The following is a 20,207-nucleotide window of genomic DNA, read 5'->3' as shown; positions in this document are numbered from 1 at the left end:
AGTTACAGAGGGTTGTGGAAGTCCTGTTGCTTGTTTAGTCGTGCCCAACAAAAATCTTGTTGAGCAGCTTCAGCACAGCACCTGTTACAGAATGATTGGAGGATAAATGCTGGATGAGTTGAAGTGATAGTGGCAGGAAGCAGAAATCAGATTTAATGCAATCCTGATAAAGAACTGAATGTTGTCTCCACCCTGAATTTGGTGGCCACCGTGCATAAAATATCTGCTTTGACACAAAAAGAAGCATTTGATTTCAGCTAATTTGTTTCTTAGGATACATATACTGAGAACTACCTCTCCCTCCCTGTTGGGAGTAAATAAGGGAGAGGGTCCTGAACAGAAGCTTGTTATGCTTCTAGCATTTTGTGTGCCCCAACTGTATGCCATGAGATTTGTCTTTACCCTTGCTGTACCTAAAACTTCCTCTTGGCAATTGGCTTCTGCTTCCTCCACAAAACAAAGGTTCCCTGCCTTCCTGTCTATAACTTCTCTGAATCCATAACTATCCTTACCTCCTTCTCTTCTGTCTCTCTTACCTCCTGTTTAAGATAGTTCCTCTATCTCTTTTCTGAATTCTTCCTTCTCCCCTTACTGAAGAATCCTCTTTCTTCAAGTATCTCCTTTCTGTTAGCTTCTTCCATCAGCACTAAAGTCCCTCTGTCCTGTAGGTGCCCCCTCCAGAGAGTTACAGCATCTTTCTTCCTGCCTTTTATAACTAAGCTTCTGGTATATGAAGAGTGGTCTTCTTGTAACCATTCAGTTTCCTTACCTTTTCTTCTCCTTTAGCCTCTCTGATCAGTGTCACTGAAATTGCACAGGCAATCAATCTCTTAATTTGCAATTCCAAAGGACCCATCTCTGTGCTTGTCTTACGTGACTTCTCTGTGGTGGCTTACATGGTTGTTTCCATCCCCTTGGAGGTTTCTTCTCTGTCAGCTTGTGTGATGCCACTCTCTTCTGGCTGCTACTGCTTATCTTCTTCTTGGGCTTCTTTTCTGTGACTTGTCCCTTTTATAAGATTCTGCCCCAGCTGCCTCCTTTTCTCATTAAATGTTCCCTATTTCCTCTATGCTCATATGATAGGTGTATGTGCTCTGATGTAACTTTCCAGCTCAGATCTCTTTCCTGAGCACCAGACAGGCCTAGCCTCACTTGAGATCCTGTAGGTACTTCAAACGCAACATGTTCAAAGCTCTGCAGTCCCCAGTCTCTTCCTCAGTTCCTGATTTCATTATGCACCAAAGTCCGAAACTAAAAACCTTGGTGTCATCCCCGATTTCTTCTTTATATCACTCAATATGGTGTCACCAGTCATCTCTTTCTCTTCCATCCTGAATCAGCCACAGGTTTACCTGCTAGGGCTGATGATGTTTTTTGTTTACTGATCCATTTTTCTTTGCTAGGAGGTCTCTTTCTTCTGTAGCTCGCTTTCTTCCGCTCTTCCTGCCAGTGGCTTTAGTTTTGATTCTCCTAAATGAGAACATAGTCATGGCTGCAAGCCGAACCATTTCAAGATGGAGTAAGATGTCAAGTATATAAAATGCTACAGGGAGAATGAAAAAGGTGAAGACTGAGAAAGAAGAAATGAGATTTGGTGATGTGGGTGGCATCTGACCTCTGGGGTACGTTTTGTAGCGTAGTGAAGACTTTTCCCCACACTCATTCCGCCTTTTGTGTACCTGATTCTGAGGTGGCACCCAAGTGGTATCCTTCAAGTCACTTGAAATCTTGTTTGTTACCAGGGTCCTTTCTCTCCCTTGTTCACTTCGTTCAGTTAGTGAGTTTTGCCAATGACACTTGTATATTCTCATTTGCATTGCTTTGATTTTTTCCTCCTTAAATTTGAATTTTGTAGATCATCTTTTTGCTATTCACATCTAATTGATCATCATGTTGTGATGGTTCTTCTTCATAATTAAAAATGTATCCCTTTTCATCTCTGTTATCATTAATTGGAAAATACAATGGACAGTTATTAGTTCTTTGGCTTACTTTGTCATTCTTCAACTTTTAATACTGTTGATCACTCTCTCCTTTGTAGCTCTCTTCTCTTGACTCTTGGGATTCCATTCTCTTGATTTTCTTGCCACATCTCTGATGGCCTTTTCTTAGTCTTCTTTTAGGGCCCCCTAAATATAGAAGTCCTCTGGATTCTGTCCTCTGGTTTGATCTCTCATGATCTTGTCTGGGCAGTCTTAGCCGTACTCATGATTTCAAGTACCACCCATCTGTTGACCCCCCAAATCTTTGTCCTGAGCGCAGACTCTTCCACTGAGTGCCAGATCTGTTTTTTGTAGTTGTTTGCCAGGTACTTCCATTTGGAGGTTCCACAGAACTTCAGATATAGTGGATTCTAATGGGAACTCATCATCCTCTTTTCCAGACTTCTTCCTTTTTTATTTTGTCTTGATGAAGGGAACCACCAGTGGCCCATCATCCAGATAAGACACCTGAATGACATTAATGCCTCCGTCCTCACTTTCCACATTCATTAGGTCACAAATCCTATTGATTCTACTGCCCCAATTTTGAAATCTCTCTCAAATTTGCCCTCACAGACTTAGTTTAGACCCTTATTGTTTCTTGCCTGATCGTTTCATTTGTCTCCTAACTGCTCTCTCTTTGTGCAGTTGTCTCCCCTCCTTTCTCCCTACTTCCAAATCCAATACTCATAGCTAAAATTTGAGTGCTTGTTATATATCATTTACATGTGAAATGTTTTATATGCATTCTCACTTAACCATCACACTAAATCATTATTATCCTTTTCACTTTGGTGCAGAGTAGGCCAGGCCTCACAAACAGTGGTAGGACAGAGAGATTTGAATTCAGGCTCTATGCTCCAGAGCCCATAATCTTAATTTTAATTAACCAGTTCACCTACAGCCTTTCATGGCCCACCCCTCTTTGCATACTCTAGTTTGGAAGCAAGTCACTGTCACAGTCCATATTCAAGGTTGTGGGGTGGGTGGTGGTGGTTAAGGTCCAACTCCTGGAGGGGGGATTATTGACATAAATTATTCAGAATTCTTCTTTAAGGAAGATTTGTCTCTTCCCACTTATTTATTCACTCAGTCATTTACCTTACGTAGACTTGGTTATTTTATACTTTGGTTTATAATCTAATAGTATGATACTTATTTAACCAATTCTCAATTTTTCTTTTACTTTTTAAAAAATTGCAGTATAATTGACATATAACATTTAATGATTTGATATTCATAACAATTCTCATTTTTAAGATGTTCAAGTTATTACCAGTTTTTTGCTATTAGTGAATGAATATCTTAGAAGTCTTGGCATGCTGTTTTGATGGTTTCCTTTACATATATTCCTAAAAGTAGGATTGTTGGGTTAGGTGCATTTAAAAGTTTTTGTTACATGGGTGAGGTTTTTACATTGAGCATCTGTTTTCATATTTGCTGTCTTTCCAAGAAGTACTCTCTAACACCGTTGAGATCTTGCGTTCCTCTTTGGGATTATGACTAGTTTATGTTTAAAGCCAGGAACTCACAACTATTCATGCTGATTTATTTACCTGTGTAGAGTATCGTGTCAAAGAATGCACTGCAATATCGGGGAAATTCCCAGCATGACGCCCAGGAGTTTCTGCTGTGGCTTTTGGACCGAGTTCATGAAGACCTCAATCATGCTGTGAAGCAGAGTGGCCAGCCTCCTCTGAAGGTAAGGGCGCGCTCTCAGGGCAGTCAGGGAGCCATGAGAGGCTACAGCACAGGCTACCGGTGAACCTAGTGAGGAGTGAGTGTAGATTCTTCTTCCAAACCTCCTCTGAGGAGTTGTTGCAGTTTGCAGTTAGTTAATATAGTGAAATTGACTAAGCTCTGGGTGAGTATAAAATTCATGGATACTTAGAGACTATTTCCCCTGTTTACCACTGTGCTGGCAGAGTGTAAGATAGGAGCTTACACTCTCATGAGAGGGGACACATTTGCATGTATGACTAGCTTTAGACTGACATTAAGGAATACCATCTCACTAAACTGTTTTTAAAGCAGAAATTTGCTTTCTATTCCAATGAGACATAGTTTGTAGATCATTGGAATGTGAATACACAATCAAAAAGGAAATGTATTGATGTCTCTGCTGTTAGGATTAGATTTGAGTGTAGGAACTGAACCCTTAGAATATACTTACTGAGAAACAGTTATTCATTCTCAATTTTTATTTATGTAATCTTAGTATGATGGGTAAAATGATTTATATAATGGAAATAAGGTGTTCTCCTCTTACAGCTTAAAAAAATTTTTTTAACTTCTTTATTGGAGTATAACTGTTTTACAATAGTGTGTTAGTTTCCTTTACAACAAAGTGAATCAGTTATACATATACATATGTTCCCATATCTCTTCCCTCTTGGCGTCACCCTCTCTCCCACCTGCTTTAAAAATTTTTGATAATTCTTTTCTGTACCTCAAATTTTATTTTTTTAATTATTATTTTTTTATATCTTTATTGGAGTATAATTGCTTTACAGTGTTGTGTTAGTTTCTGCTGTACAACAAAGTGAATCATCTATACGTATACATATATCCCCATATCCGCTCCTTCTTGAGCCTCCCTCCCACCCTCCCTATCCCACCCCTCTAGGACGTTCACAAAACATCGAGTTGATCTCCCTGTGCTATGCAGCAGCTTCCCACTAGCCATCCATTTTACATTTGGTAGTGTATATATGTCAGTGCTACTCCCACTTCGTCCCAGCTTCCCCTTCCCCCATCGTGCCCTCAAGTCCGTTCTCTACATCTGCATCTTTATTCCTGTCCTGCCACTAGGTTCATCAGTACCGCTTTTTAAGATTCCATATATATGCGTTAGCATACGGTATTTGTTTTTCTCTTTCTGACTTACTTCACTCTGTATGACAGACTCTAGGTCCATCCACCTCCTTACAAATAACTCAATTTTGTTCCTTTTTATGGCTGAGTAATATTCCATTGTATATATGTGCCACATCTTCTGTATCCATTCATCTGTTGATGGACATTTAGGTTGCTTCCATGTCCTGGCGATTGTAAATAGTGCTGCAGGGAACATTGTATATACCTCAAGTTTTAAATTTCTAGTTTGGGTAAGTTGTTAAAGTATTCTGATTCAAGGTCCTTTGTGCCTGAACATTCTATACTATCATATGACTATATGCTTGCAGCTGACTTTCCCACCAGATTGAGACGTACTCAAGGTCAGGCACTGTGTCTTATTATCTTTGTATCTTAATGCCCTTTGCATTACTCTCTGCACGTGGTAGCTGATGCTCAGTAACTGTGAGGCGGAGGGACATGAAAAGGTTATGTAAAATGTGAAGTAGAATGATTAGGCCCAAATAAGCAGCAGAGGTAATAGGTGCCAGACAAAATATTCTCTTTAGGCAGGGGAGGAATTGGTACTTTTGAATAGTTGGGATTATTTCCTGGAAGAGGTTGGAGGGGGCCCTTTGAGAGTTGGAGGGGGATTGGAGCACTCTGGGGAAGGACTGCCCAACTGCCTGGATGGGGTGGAGAGACGGATAAGCACTGTGTCTGGGAGAGCCTGTGAGGCGATGATTCCATGTGACCCACACCCTGGCATCTGTGTGCTGGTCCCTTTAGCAGATGTCTTTCCCTGAAACATCTGGATCTGATGTAGATCTTGTAAAGGAGGTCAAGGACATCTGTGACATTTTTAGGCTCATCTTTAATCAAGAACTGGCACTTTTAAGCTGTGAAATTTTACTTTATTTTTTTTTAGCCACCATCAGAGACTGATATGATGCCCGAGGGACCATCTTTTCCTGTCTGTAGCACTTTCGTACAAGAACTTTTTCAAGCCCAGTACAGGTACAAGCAAATTAAAATTTCCCTTATGTTGTGTGCTTATGTAGTTCTAGGTGATCTTAATGTGAGTGTCTTACATTTTTATTTTTGCAGATCTTCTTTGACTTGTCCTCATTGCCAGAAGCAGAGCAACACTTTTGATCCTTTCCTCTGCATTTCTTTGCCAATTCCACTACCCCACACAAGGTAAGAACAGAGTTAATAAAATTAAGACTATATTCCTATATGTTCCTTTTCCTCTGTAGGCTCCTGTTGGGGCTTCTTGCATATTTAAACAAGTGATAGGATTAGTGATAAATTGACTACAGGCATTGTTAAGGCCTTATAGAAATTTGTAAATGCCTGTCTGAGTTTGCAGGATGAGCAGGTGCATGGGGCAAGCAAGTCTTTTCGGTTGGTCTGATTGTGGTCTGTTCCGCCTATAGGTCATCCATCTTTAGTGTGGGGGCCAGAGAAGGTTGTTGAATGCCTTCTAGATCCTCTAGAGACCTTACGTTCCACTTTTAATTAGCTGCTTTATTTGAACTGTTCCTCGAAATTTCTAGGAGTTACGCTGTTATAAAGAAAATACAAAGCACAGAACCAAGTATTGATATGCTGTATTTTTGTTGTGTTACCTTTATTATTATGCTGTATTGCCTTTTCCAAAGAGTTCTTGATTGTTGTTTGATAGTTCTACTTAGGTCCAACTAAAGGTGTGGGTTAGCTTTAGTTTTGTTGATTCCAGATCAGGGTTGTTCTGCTTCTATATTTTAGTTGAAGTAAGTGACTAATAAGAACATCTGACTTTGATCTGTACAGGCCTCTGTATGTCACTGTAGTGTATCAAGGGAAATGTTCTCACTGCATGCGGATTGGTGTGGCCGTGCCTCTGTCTGGGACTGTTGCCAGACTTCGGGAAGCAGTGTCTATGGAAACAAAGATCCCCACTGATCAGGTAATAAGCTTGCTAAGACCGATGACACACGAGCCACAAAAGTGTTGCTTTCTTTTCTTCTGGAATTTTTTAACAGTTCTCAGCCAAACATGGTTGGAGAGAAATTTAAAACCAGTTGTTTCTAGTGTTGAGGGAAAAATAAAAAAATCAGGATCCAAAGGGGAAAAATATACACAAAAACTTCTCATGCTTCATTTAATTGTATATATATATTTAAAAGGAAAAGCTATGACTTTACACCAAGACCTTCTTTCAGCTTTGTTTATAAAGTATAATTAGTTAACCCTTCTTAAATCATTCTGTTCCTGCTCATGTGGGCAATAGGAAGAGCATCCTGTGGTATTTGAAGGTCAGAGAGGCCTAGAAAACTCAACCAGTGGCTCTTGAAAATCCCTTCCCATTATGGTGATAAGAATGGGCCTATTTCTAGTACAGTACATACAGGTGCTCAGTTTGGTTTATTTTCTGATTAAAGCTAGGCTAGAGTCTCTTACCTTGTTTAGATAAGAGAAAGGAAAGTTGTACCTCCTCCCTTTCTTTTTTGGGTAAATTTTTGATAAGTAGTTATATTGACCGAAAATAATTTTGGCCTGTTTGTGACTTGACATACTTTTGCATACTCTTTTACTCAATTCACTGTTGGGGTTTTATTTGGAAAAAAATTCCCTATTTAAAATTTACCAAGGAAAGATGATTCCGTGGCTGAATAGCTTTCCCTAGATAACTTCTGGAAGCTGCTGTGTAATCATGTGACTAATAAAGGTGGTTTGTACTTTGGCCTCCTGTGACCTCATTTGAGAAGTTACCACAGTAAAACAAAAACAACCAGCAGTGTTGCCCTGATATAGCAAATATCTCATATTTTCATAGGCCAAGTACTGGCAGATTGATAACATGTTCACATTTTTCCTTACTTTGAGGTGCTCATTGATTTATTTACTTATTTATTTATTTAAAATTCAAGATGAGGGAAAAGACAAAGAGGGAGGCTTAGGTGTGTGTCCGAGGCAGATCTGTCTGTATCTTTAAATCTTCCAGTGCTGTCTGGCTCTTTTTGCGTTGTTTAAATGAGTGATGTGATTACAAGTTTGTTTTTGACCTCAGCTTGCTGGAGAAAGTGAATTATACTTGCATGTTCACCTTCAGGAAAACAATATGGTCATTAAAATCATTAGAAGAAAAAAGGGCCAGGAATATTTTTCTTGGACTGTTTGTAGAATATGCCACCAAGCTCCTTTCACCTCATCAACTCATAGTATGTTTGTGATAATAGAGGGGACCTTAGGGGTCCAGTCCAACCCCGTCATTTGAAGGAGGCCCAGAGAAACCATGTGACTTGTTCAAGATCACAGGGCTGGTCGGTGGCAGGCCAGAATTGGAACTTCTTCAAGCTCAGTCCAGTGCTTTTTCACTAGAGGGTGCTGCTGAGCACGTAATGAGGTCTCTAAAGGTCTCCATTGTCTTTTTCCCCATCTTTTGTTTTTCTTTCATTATAAAATACTCTTGTACTAAGTATCTTAAGAACTAAGGGTTACTAACTTTAATACTGTGTTATATATTCATTATATATTCATTCATATTTTTTCCTGTGCATGTACTATATTAATATTTTATGAAAATGGAACTCTGTACTCACATTTTTCTTTCCCTACTTTTAATATTTACTTAGGAGGTCTTTCCACGTTAGTGCAAATATATGCAGCTCATTCTTTGGAAGCGCTTTATAATTCCAGTAGAACTATAGTATAGTTAACTAGTTCCTGTTGTTGGACATTTGAATTGATTTCATTTTTTTCCAATACAAATGTCCATGATTACTTGACATTTTTTAATCTGAAAAGAAGAAAATTTAATAGTAGGGGAAAATCTCGGAGTCAGATGTGGACTCTATCCTCGCTACGAGGCTGAGTAGTTGTATAACCTTAGGTGAGTCACTCCATCTCTCTTTAGTTTCTTCCCGCTGTGAAAGAAGGGCCTTAGACTTTGTATCTGCTGAGTCTCTTCACCAAAACTTAGAGGAAACTCTGGATTTAGTGCCACAGCACTCTGAAATCAGAGTATGTTGTTATACAATCATAGAAGATATTGTGCTTCCAAGACTCTCTTATTAAAGGAAAATCACATCGGCTTGATGAGGTGTTTCTAAGCCCCTCAGATCACTGCAGTCCTGCTGGTCTGCAGACATTCACAGCTGGATTGGGAGATCAATTCATATTGACTTTCCAGTTATCCAACTATTTACATTTTTCCCATTTTTAGATTGTGTTAACAGAAATGTACTATGATGGGTTCCATCGTTCCTTTTGTGACACAGACGACCTGGAAACAGTCCATGAAAGCGACTGCATTTTTGCCTTTGAGACTCCAGAAATATTTAGGCCTGAAGGAATTCTCAGTCAAAGAGGTAAATGAGTGTCTGTTTCCATAATACCACCTGGGTTTGCAGGTCTAACAAATGTCTGCCCTCTTAGATTATTATATGATGGTATAATTTTTTTAAATTGTGGTAAAATACACATAACACATCTTTTTATGATGGTGTAAATTTTAGGTAACATATTTCCCTGGCAGAAGGCAGTTCTTGGGAAGAACTTTGTTCCTGGCCTTAGTATTCTTCAAGATCCTAGGGCTTCTATTCTTTTTGCTCTACTCCAGTGGTTGTCAAAACATAAATGTCTCCTGGGAACTGATTAGAAATGCAAATTCTTAGGTGCCACTCCAGACCTGCTGAACAGAAACGCTGGGGGTAGAGCCCAGCAATCTGTTTTTAACAGGTGATTCTGATGTATGTGAAAGTTTGAGAACTGCTGCTCTACCCAGTCTTACCTGTATTTTCTACTGGTGATCTTTAGAGCTAAACTCTCCACTAGCCCCCACTTTTCTTCTGGTTGCATTCCCTGACTTCCAGCTGTCCACTGGAGTCTCTGTTTATAGTACCTACGGGTATCTTACACTGAGCGTTTCTTTCTTAGTTCCTCTTGCGTTTCTTCTGTGAAATACGGCATCACCATCCTTCTCTTCACCCAAGCTGGACCCAAACACTTCTCCCTCAGATTTTGACTTAAATTCACAACTGATCAAACACTGAAGTTTTCCTCTGCATTCTACTGCGACTGACACAGTGCAGACCAGTCTCAACTGGGCTTTTCTAGTAACTTCTTTACCCCTGGGCTTTCTCCCGTTCAGTTATCTCTTCACAGCGCCACCAGACTTATTCTGACATACAGTTCTGACCATGTTACGTGCTTATTGATTTACCAGTCCTTCCCTTTTGTCTGCGATTAAATCTGAATACCTGGGAAGAATGCATGGCCCCTCATGGTTTAGTCCTTTCCTTTTTTCCAGCCTCTCTACTATATTCCATTTTCTTCCCCATGTACCCTATCCAAGTTACTCTTTATTTCTGGAACATGCCACATGCTTTTATACTTTCCCTACTATTTGCTTTGCTAAAAATTCATTTCTCCAGCTCCCGTCTCATTAGCTCCTACTTTGTCTCCCCTAAGGACACCTCCCAATCTCCCAATCTCTCCATCCCACCCAGTCCTAAGCAGTCATTATTCTACTTTCTGTCTCTATAGATTTCCCTAGTCTAGACTTTCATATGAATGGAATCATACAATATGTGGCCTTTTGTGACTTGTTTCTCTGACGAAGCATAGTGTTTCAAGGTTCATCCACCTTGTGGCATATATCAGTCCTTCATTCCTTTTTATGGCTGAGTATTATTCCATTATATGTATATACCACATTTTGTTTATCCATTCATCTGTTGATGGACATTTGAGTTGTTTCCACCTTTTGGCTATTATGAAATACTGCTGCTATGACCATTCACGTACAAGTATTTGTTTGAATACCTATTTTCATTTCCTTTGTAGGTATTTACCTAGGAGTGGAAGTGTTGGGTCATATGGTAATTCTATGTTTAACTTTGAGGAGCTGCCAGACTGTTTTCCATAGCAACTGCATCATTTTTCATTCCCACAGCAATATATGAGGGTTAAAATTTCTCCACATTCTTGCCAATGTTTGTTATTTTCTGTCTTTTTGATTATAGCCATCCTAGTGAGTGTGAAGTGGTATGTCATTGTGATTTTTATTTGCATTTTCCTAATGACAGATGATGTTGATCATCTTTTCATGTGGTTTTTGGCCATTTGTATATCTTCTTTAGAGAAATGTCTATTCAAGTCCTTTCCCTACTTTAAAATTGTGTTGCTTGTCTTCTTGTTTTTGAGTTGTAAGAGTTCTTTATATCTGCTGCATACTAGACCTGTATCAGATATATGGCTTGCAAATATTTTCTTTCATTCTATGGGCTATCTGCACAAAAGTTCTTAATCTTGATGAAGTCATATCCAAGAATCCATCACCAAATCCAAGGCCATGAGGTTTACCTGTGTTTTCTTCTAAGAGTTTTATAGTTTTAGCACTTACGTTTGGGTCTTTGATTCATTTTGAGTTAATCTTGGTATGTGGTGTAAAGTAGGAGTTCAGCTCCATTCTTTTGCATGTGAGTATTCAGTAGTCCCAGCACCATTGTTGAAGAGATTTTTCTTTCCTCACTGAATGGCCTTGGTACCCCTGTTGAAAGTTCTTATTTTAGTTCCTCTTTTCCTTCACCTCTACTTCTAGAGGTCTCTGGTGCCTCTAGTCTCTGAACCTTTGGTAATTCTTTTTTTTTTTTTTTTTTTGCGGTATGCGAGCCTGTCACTGTTGTGGCCTCTCCCGTTGTGGAGCACAGGCTCCGGACGCACAGGCTCAGTGGCCATGGCTCACGGGCCCAGCCGCTACGCGGCATGTAGGATCTTCCCAGACCGGGGCACAAACCCGTGTCCCCTACATCGGCAGGCGGACTCTCAACTACTGCGCCACCAGGGAAGCCCTGAACCTTTGGTAATTCTGTATTTTGGCTTGGTCGGCTTTCTGCACTGCCAGCTTAGGATTCAGTTTTCTCTGGTCTACTCATATTTACATTATTATTTTTTTGAGTCTTATTTCAGTTGTCATTCTTTGACTTCGGAGCTTTTTTGTTTATTTTCTAGTTGTTGTGTTTTCAGGCATGTGCTTTTGTTTGTTTAAATTGTTTTCTAATTTTAGTTGCATTATAGTAAAAAAATAGCCAATCATCACCTTGTCCAGAAAACCTTTCCTCACTTCCCCCACCCCAGACTGGCTGACTGACTTCTGCTCTCCTGTGTTCCAGTGTAGCTTCTGCTAATCTCTGACACTAGCATATTGTATGGAAATGCTCTGTTTTCTTCTCTAGCCTCTCTGCAGTTGGGACTACACTTTGCTTTATCTTTCTGTACCTAGCAGTTTAGTGTACTTCGGAATACACAGCGAGACCCCAGTTAACGTTTGTTTAACTGAAAATTTCCCCCAATCCCCCTTCATACCCCAATTGCTTATGATTAACGCTAAGTTTCTATTTATAAATGAATTTGGTGAGGTCCAAGGTTATATGGTCTAGCCAGAGAGTGCCTTTGTTGGAAGAATATATCACTTAGTGAATATGCGTAAGCCTGTGTTCTTTACAAAGGCCTCATCAATATTTTGTTCGTGCATGTGAGGCTACTGTCTTCCCCAGTTCACTGGTGAGGGAGCTGAGACTTAGAGAGGTTAGGTCACAGGCCCAGGTCACACAGTTGGTAGTGATGGGCCTGGACTATGAATGCGGAGCTTGATTTCTGAGCAGTTGAGTGGTATCCTCTCATCTCACTGGGAATCCTGGTCACTTTTAGTGGAACTGGTCTTCCCAGCCTTACTTCTGCCAAGAACCTGGGAAATGAGCCTGTTAATTGTCTCACATTCAGACTTCCATTTATTTTTCTCACACCAGAGTTTAAAATAGTTGTGAAGTGAAATCTGCTGCTCTTTTGTGATTTCTCTATGGTATTTAAGCTTAAAAAGTTTTCTTCCCTCTAATAGCTTGGTGAAGATTCAGTTCTTCCTTATTTCTAGTTTCTATGTTCTCGTTTCTAAGCTCTAATTAATCTGGAATTCATTTTAGTATTAACTCTGTATGTTAATTGGTTCAACAAATCTCCTATTGCTGGATATTTAGATTATTGCTGGAGTTTTGCTATGGATACTTTTGTGTAAACCACCTTTTATTTTATTCTCCTGGTGATATTGTTATTATTTCTTTGGTGTGGTAGTGGTGGAGGGCTTCTTCTGTTCTCCAGTTTGGGGTATCATTTCCTTAGACTATACTTCCAACGGATTAAAGAAATGAGCAATTATTTAGTCAAGCATTTATTGAGTTCCTACTAAGTGCAGGACCTTGTGCTAGGTGCTGAATTGCTAAGTACCTCTGATTGACAGCTCTGCTTTGGGGCATGTCTGAAGACCTGGTTTTTAGCAACCAGCACTGTGCCTGTCAAACATATATTTTTGTTCACTTTATTATAGGTCGATCCAGGCTAGTTGATTGTATTAAAGTTCCGTAATGGCTGTGAATTTCTTATAAGTCTGGGTCTAAAGCGGGGAAAAGAAGCTGCTGTTGGAATATTGAAGATCATTCTACATGTACTAGTCTTTATTTTTTATTAAAATTTTTTTATTTGGTTGCTGGTTGTATGGTCTCACTTTAAGTTTGTCTTGGTGGGTCATCTCTGCAAACTTGCCATTCTAAAACTAATATTCATTGAAGTGAAGAGTTTTAATTTTCAGTTTTTAAGGTAGTAGGTAGGTAAGATGAGTTTAAATGAAATAATGGATGCAAAAAATTTTCTTAGGACTAGATGAGTAATCTCAGAGTAGGTCATTTGGGCTTCCCTGGTGGTGCAGTGGTTGAGAGTCTGCCTGCCGATGCAGGGGACATGGGTTCGTGCCCCGGTCCGGGAAGATCCCACATGCCACGGAGTGGCTGGGCCCGTGAGCTATGGCCGCTGAGCCTGCACGTCCGGAGCCTGTGCTCCGCAACAGGAGAGGCCACAACAGTGAGAGGCCCGCATACCGCAAAAAAACAAAAAAAAACCCAACAAACATCAAAGTAGGTCATTTGTTCCTTTTTTCAATTGCAGCTTAATTAACATAATGACAACTTTTTAATTTCTCTAATGGGTAAATTTTTTGTAATGAAAGAAGAAAAAATTTTGAAGAGATAAAGTAAATTTTCATTTTGTTTTAGGAATCCACTTAAACAACAACCTAAACCACTTGAAATTTGGCTTGGATCATTATAGACTGTCTTCTTCTACACAAGCAGCAGCAAAGCAGGGGAGAGCGGACTTAACCCCCGCGAGAGGAGGAAGCGACAAGATTGTTCTGTTAGTGTGTAACCGAGCCTGCACTGGGCAGCAAGGGAAAAGGTGAAGACCAACTTATTTTCCAATAAATATTGAGACTTTAAAAGTCTAATATTTTCAAATGTTTTAAAAAGTAGGGATAAAAAAATCCTTACTTTTAGTAGTTAATTGTTGATTCTGATATTTAGAAAGAGCATGTGTGTAAATTGACCTGATTTGAGGGGTTGGGAGGGGGAGAAGATAAAATTAGGATGATAAGATCTGAGTTAGAATGGCTCCCAAGCTCATGTAGTTTTTAAAGGCACATTTCTCTTGTATATTTTCAGCTCAAGATCCTCCTGGGTCTCTAGACCTATATCCAGCTACTTTCTTTACAGCATTTTTTCTTCTATTAATTCTCAACAAATCTACTTGGATGGCACGTGCAACTCAGTCTTGTGTTCCAAACTGAACTCATTGTGTTTCCCTGTAAACCTGACCCTCCAGTATTTCCTGGCTTGGCAAATGGCACCAGTATTCGTTCAGCTGCATGTAGTCAGACATTTGGGAGTTAGAAATCTCTCTCAAATCTGCTTCCCTCTGTAAGAATTTATGGGAGTTACTTTTTTTAAAAAAAATATCTTTATTGGAGTATACTTGCCTTACAATGTTATGTTAGTTTCTGTATGGGAGTTACTTTTAAAGTAGCTTTATCACAATAGTAATGTAACTTGAGTAGTAAGATATGGATGTGTTTCAGGGAGGAAGGATACTGTGTTTCTAATATTTGTCAGAGTAGCATTTATATTAACTTTTTAAAATGTTGCTTTGAAATAAGTTTTTTATTTAAGAATGGTAAATAACATAAAAGCAAAATGTGTTAATTTGTATATTTATGATGTTCATTAGCAGGTACTTTAGTGTTTACAGTGTGTTGGCCACTATTCTGAAGACTAGGGATACAGCAGGATCTGTGTGTTCTCATAGAGCTTGCATTCTAGTTAGGACAGAGCCACTAAAGACAAGTGAACACATTTAACTTCAGACAGTCATTGTCACTTTGAAGATGGTAAAACATGCAGGTGTGATAGAATGTGCTGGTGGGGGCTCTAGCAAAACTGTATTAGAGAGGGAGGTGAGGGGGGCCTCCCTGAGGACGCGGCAGCTGGGCTGAGCCGAGTGGGAAGGTGCGAACTGTGTGAGCCGAGTGGGAAGGGGTCCCGTGAAGAGGGGACGTCGAGTACAAAGATGCTGAGATTATGGCTGAGTAATATTCCATTGTATATATGTACCACATCTTCTTTATCCAGTCCTCTGCTGATGGACGTTTAGGGTGCTTCCACGTCTTGATTCCTGTAAATAGTGCTGCTGTGAACATTGGGGTGCAGGTATCTTTTCGGATTATGGTTTTCTCTGGATATTACCAGGGGAAAAGGGACAAGGGATAAATTGGGAGATTGGGATTGACATATACACACTACTATATATAAAATAGATAACTAATGAGGACCTACTTGTATAGCACAGGGAATTCTACTCAGTACTCTGTAATCCCCTATGTGGGAAAAGAATCTAAAAAAGAGTGGATATATGTATATGTATAACTGATTCACTTTGCTGTACACCTGAAACTAACACAACATTGTAAATCAACTATACTCCAATGAAAATTAAAAAGAAAAAAAGTTGTTGAGATTAGAAGGAGCTTGGCATGCTTAAGGGACAGAAGAAAAGGCAGCTCATCGTATTTATATAAAATAAAGAACTTATGAAATCCCTTTCATGATGCTAGTCTCTTAAAAGTGAGGACATTGTCATGTGAAAAATATGGCTACTGATTTACACATCGTGCTTGTAACTTATTTCGCATCACAGTTGTCTTTAGGAAGGTAGGCTCGCTCTTGAGTACTATTGTGAGTAAACTGGTACTTGTTAGGAGCGGGTTTCTTGGTGACCTTAGCACCCCTGCTTTGGCCTGAGTCAGGGTTTATCTGTTTGTTTATTCACTTGTTCATCCATTCATTCAGCATCTCCTATTGTCTAGGCATTGGCTGTTTGGGCTAGGAAGATAAGTCGGTCACAGTTAGCAGGCAATATTTGTAGTGCAGCAGAGCTCAGGGAACAGATCAACAGGGTGCCAGTGGCTCCTTCTGCGGATGAGTAGGAAATAGCTTAACAGAAGAGTGAGAAGGGTAGTCCAGACTGAGGGAATTGGCTGTACGTTGGGGGTGTGACTCGGACGCATTCAGAGCACAGCATGTAGGTCTGAATGGCTGGGGCTTGGGTGAGAGTTAAGGCTAGGCCAGTGTTCCTCCACATTGGCTGCATATTAGAATCACCTGGGGAGCTCCTCAAACAGCCTTAGTGCTCCAGCCACAGACCAGAGGGATTGCAGCAGAATCTCGGGGGAATCATTGTGGGGTTTTTTTGTGTCTTTTTTTAAACATCTTTATTGGAGTATAATTGGTTTACAATGGTGTGTTAGTTTCTGCTTTATAACAAAGTGAATCAGTTATACATATGTTCCCATATCTCTTCCCTCTTGCATCTCCCTCCCTCCCACCCTCCCTATTCCACCCCTCTAGGTGGTCACAGACCACTGAGCTGATCTCCCTGTGCTATGCGGCTGCTTCCCACCAGCTATCTATTTTACATTTGGTAGTGTATATATGTCCATGCCACTCTCTCACTTCGTCACAGTTTACCCTTCCCCCTCCCCATATCCTCAAGTCCATGCTCTAGTAGGTCTGTGTCTTTATGACCCAGCAATCCTACTACTGGGCATATACCCTGAGAAAACCATAATTCAAAGAGTCATGTACCACAATGTTCATTGCAGCTCTATTTACAATAGCCAGGGCATGGAAGCAACCTAAGTGTCCATCAACAGATGAATGGATAAAGAAGATGTGGCACATATATACAATGGAATATTAGCCATAAAAAGAAATGAAATTGAGTTATTTGTAGTGAGGTGGATAGACCTAGAGTCTGTCATACAGAGTGAAGTAAGTCAGAAGGAGAAAAACAAATACTGTATGCTAACACATATATATGGAATCTAAGAAAAAAAAAATGTCATGAAGAACCTGGGAGTAAGACGGGAATCACTGTGTTTTAAAGTTCCCTCGCTGAGTTCAGCCTGCAGCCACTGCTGAGAACCGTGGCTCCGCCTCTGATTCTCTTAACACCTGTGAGCTCAGCACTGGATAGGAAACCTGGCAGGGACCACGTGACTTCTACCCTAGGCTAGGAGCTGACTTTTAGGGTCACTTGCTTGCCAGTGCCTTCCTTGTTGTCAGACCACCAGGATGTGGCTGCCTCCCTGCTAGACCTTCCAGCTCTATCTTTTCCTCTGGCACCTAAACCCTTGTATGCTTGACCCATGCTGCTTGCTAGATTCGTGTCCACTCCCACCTGCTTTCCTCCCCATCTCCACTAATCCTGTCATCTTATTACCTGGCACCATACTCTGTTAGAAGCCATTTCGGTGTATGAGTTGTTAAATTTCATTTAAAAATCTGTTTGCCTTCTGACTGTTTCATCCACTTATGAGAGTATTAAATTTCCTGTTTGTTTTATTTTGAGAACTGTCCTAAAACTAATTGTATTGTGATTCCATTTAAAAAGATCATGAATAAGGAGTTACAGTATTAAAGGAATTGTCATACTTTTTAAGGTGATTATAATATTTATGTGTGTTAGATTTGGACTACCTTTTGTGCTGCACTTAGAGAAGACAATAGCATGGGACCTTCTGCAGAGGGAAATCCTGGAGAAGATGAAGTATTTCTTGAGGCCCACAGTTGGCATTCAGGTGTGTAAGCCTTTCGGTACTCCAGCATAGCATGTGTGTACCCAGTGAAGAAAGGCATTACAGTGAGATTGGAAGTTCAGACCTTTGCCCTTAGGGAAGACCAGACACTGAGCTGGAATGCTGGGGAGCCCTGGAGAAAAGCTGCATAGTAAAATCTGCTGTGTTCACGTTTTCCAGAATGAGGACTGTCCCTCATTTTATGAAGGGAGCAGGCCACTGCACGGTTTTCCATGCACTGCCAGGTGTTCCTTTATAATGTTTGTCTAATAAAGTTTAGCACATGATCGGCTTGGAGAGATTTTGTAGACTATCTATATATTTTCAAAATTATGATTTATTTGTTAAGGTATCTGTGGAAAACTTCTATTAATGTTCAGCTAAAGTAACATATTACTTGTCTTGCATAACATATTTGATATGTAAATTGCATTTGGGGCAATCGTATTTAAAGTGTATTAGAGTGGCTCAACAGCCTCACAGAATGTTGTAGAGAAGCATGTTGCAGAACAGTTTGCTCTCCCTCTAATCTGTTTTGGAAATGCCCCGGTGAACCACATGCCCTCGAAGAGGAACTCGGCCTGATTTGCCTTTGCCATTTGTTGTAGGTGTGTCCATTCAGTTTGCGAGTGGTCAGTGTTGTGGGAATAACATACTTGCTGCCCCAGGAGGAGCAGCCCCTGTGCCACCCAACAGTAGAGAGGTAAAAAAAAAAAAAAAAAAAAAATCACCTTCTAGACTTTCATATATGTTTGTGTGTAATTTCTAGTGATGTCTGATGTAATTTTCACGTAAGTGTGGTAGGTCCTCCAGGCTCACTTAGAAAGTAAACACTTATTTTACTTTTGATTCATATTTGAGTAGGGTATGTTTTATGATCTTTTTTGGAATCAGGAATGCCTAGAGCACTGATGTTAGGAAAGTAAATTGATCGGTCTCAGGACCACAGATGAATTGCACTTTCATATTCACCAAGATCAAAGCTTTCCAAAGTAGAATTCTAATCATAACACTTTCCTCGTTGAAATCCTTAAATGGTAACCCGTGGCCTCAAAGATAAAGCCCAGTTTCCACAGTATGTGAAGTTCTCCACAGTTTGAACCCTGACTACTTCCATTCTGTCAGGCCTCTTTCTTCTCCCCACTGTCTTAAATATTCAGCAGCATCAAAGTACTGAGGGTTGTTTGAACGCACAATATGGTTTTATGTGTGCCTTTGCACGTGTAGTTTCCTCTGTTGATAATTCATTCCCTTTGAGCCTCTCTTCACACTGTCCCTCCTCTCCCCCTTAGAATTATCTTCTCCCCTCTGCTATCTCTGTGCTTTTACATACTTCTGTTATTAATAAAGTAATAGAGATATGTGTATATAGACACATGATACATATATGGATACATATAAATATAAAAACAAGTTTTTATTATAATGACTTTTTCAACAAATATCGTAGTGCCTGCATTTCAGGATTCCAAAAAAGTATACAACATGGTTCTGTTTGAAAGCAACTCACTGTTTGGTTTTAGAGATTAGAGTTAATAGATTAGATAATGATCCAAAACATTGCAAAACTTAAAAACTATTTGATGGGTAATACTGACTGTTAATGCTGAGTATCTCAGGAGATGGTGAAGGAGCCAAGGAGCTCAGGGGAAATAAGTGAGGTGAAACTTGAGGGGTGTCTTGTAGGAAGGCACAGTTTTCATTGGTGTGGGCACGGTCCAGGGACCAAGCATGGCCTATGGGGGCAGGTGGAGAGATGCAGGAGCAGACTTTGTTCCCAGAGAGACTATTGTCCCGTCCAGTCTCTATGATTTGGTGAGATATTGGACACAAATTGGAAAGATCATAACATCTAAGAGTTATTGTGGATAACCTTATAGTGTGGTACTAAATTTCTTCAAATATCTTTATTTCCATATTGAGTATTTTAATTTAAGGATTTTTCAGTCCAGTTGTAGTCAAGTTATTAAATAAGAGTTTATAATGGTCAGAAACCTTTTCTGATGGGGAACGATGATGAAGATTTTCAGCAATCACACTATGATTTCAGATTTCAGATAGGATGTATATTTAATTAAAATCATTTATTTAGAAAGTAATACATGACTTCCTTCCCCGTCGCATAGGGCACTAAAATCTTGTGGACCAGGTGGCACTGCTCATGTGAAATTAGTGGTAGAATGGGACAAAGAGACAAAAGACTTGTAAGTATTTTTTTTACTTAGTGTTTGTAGAGTCATTGTCTTAATTGTCACTATAATAGCATACCTTTGATCTTTCAAATTAGCTGAAACACAAACCTCTGTTTTCTTTAGCTAAGTATCCAAGTGTGTTGCTGATCCTTTATTTAAGTAATTTATTATTTCTCTCCTATACATTCTGTCATCTGT

At 39.8% G+C, this 20,207-nt stretch overlaps 1 protein-coding gene across 1 annotated transcript in view; it reads left to right on the top strand.

The window, feature by feature from the left end:
• The window catches only part of USP31 (ubiquitin specific peptidase 31), a 71,145-nt gene that overhangs the window by 31,033 nt on the left and 19,905 nt on the right, over nt 1-20,207 (top strand). Inside the window, exons 2-10 of the mRNA XM_059036935.2 lie at nt 3,547-3,684; nt 5,746-5,834; nt 5,925-6,017; nt 6,633-6,768; nt 9,028-9,172; nt 13,907-14,087; nt 17,709-17,820; nt 18,426-18,520; nt 19,944-20,021. Of these exons, the coding sequence (XP_058892918.1) occupies nt 3,547-3,684; nt 5,746-5,834; nt 5,925-6,017; nt 6,633-6,768; nt 9,028-9,172; nt 13,907-14,087; nt 17,709-17,820; nt 18,426-18,520; nt 19,944-20,021 (1,067 nt within the window). The remainder of the gene's footprint in view (nt 1-3,546; nt 3,685-5,745; nt 5,835-5,924; nt 6,018-6,632; nt 6,769-9,027; nt 9,173-13,906; nt 14,088-17,708; nt 17,821-18,425; nt 18,521-19,943; nt 20,022-20,207) is intronic.

Source organism: Kogia breviceps, chromosome 14, assembly GCF_026419965.1.
Source record: "Kogia breviceps isolate mKogBre1 chromosome 14, mKogBre1 haplotype 1, whole genome shotgun sequence".
NCBI lineage: Eukaryota > Metazoa > Chordata > Mammalia > Artiodactyla > Physeteridae > Kogia > Kogia breviceps.
The sequence above is the reverse complement of the archived record's forward strand: the minus strand, read 5'-3'. Positions and strand labels throughout refer to the sequence as shown.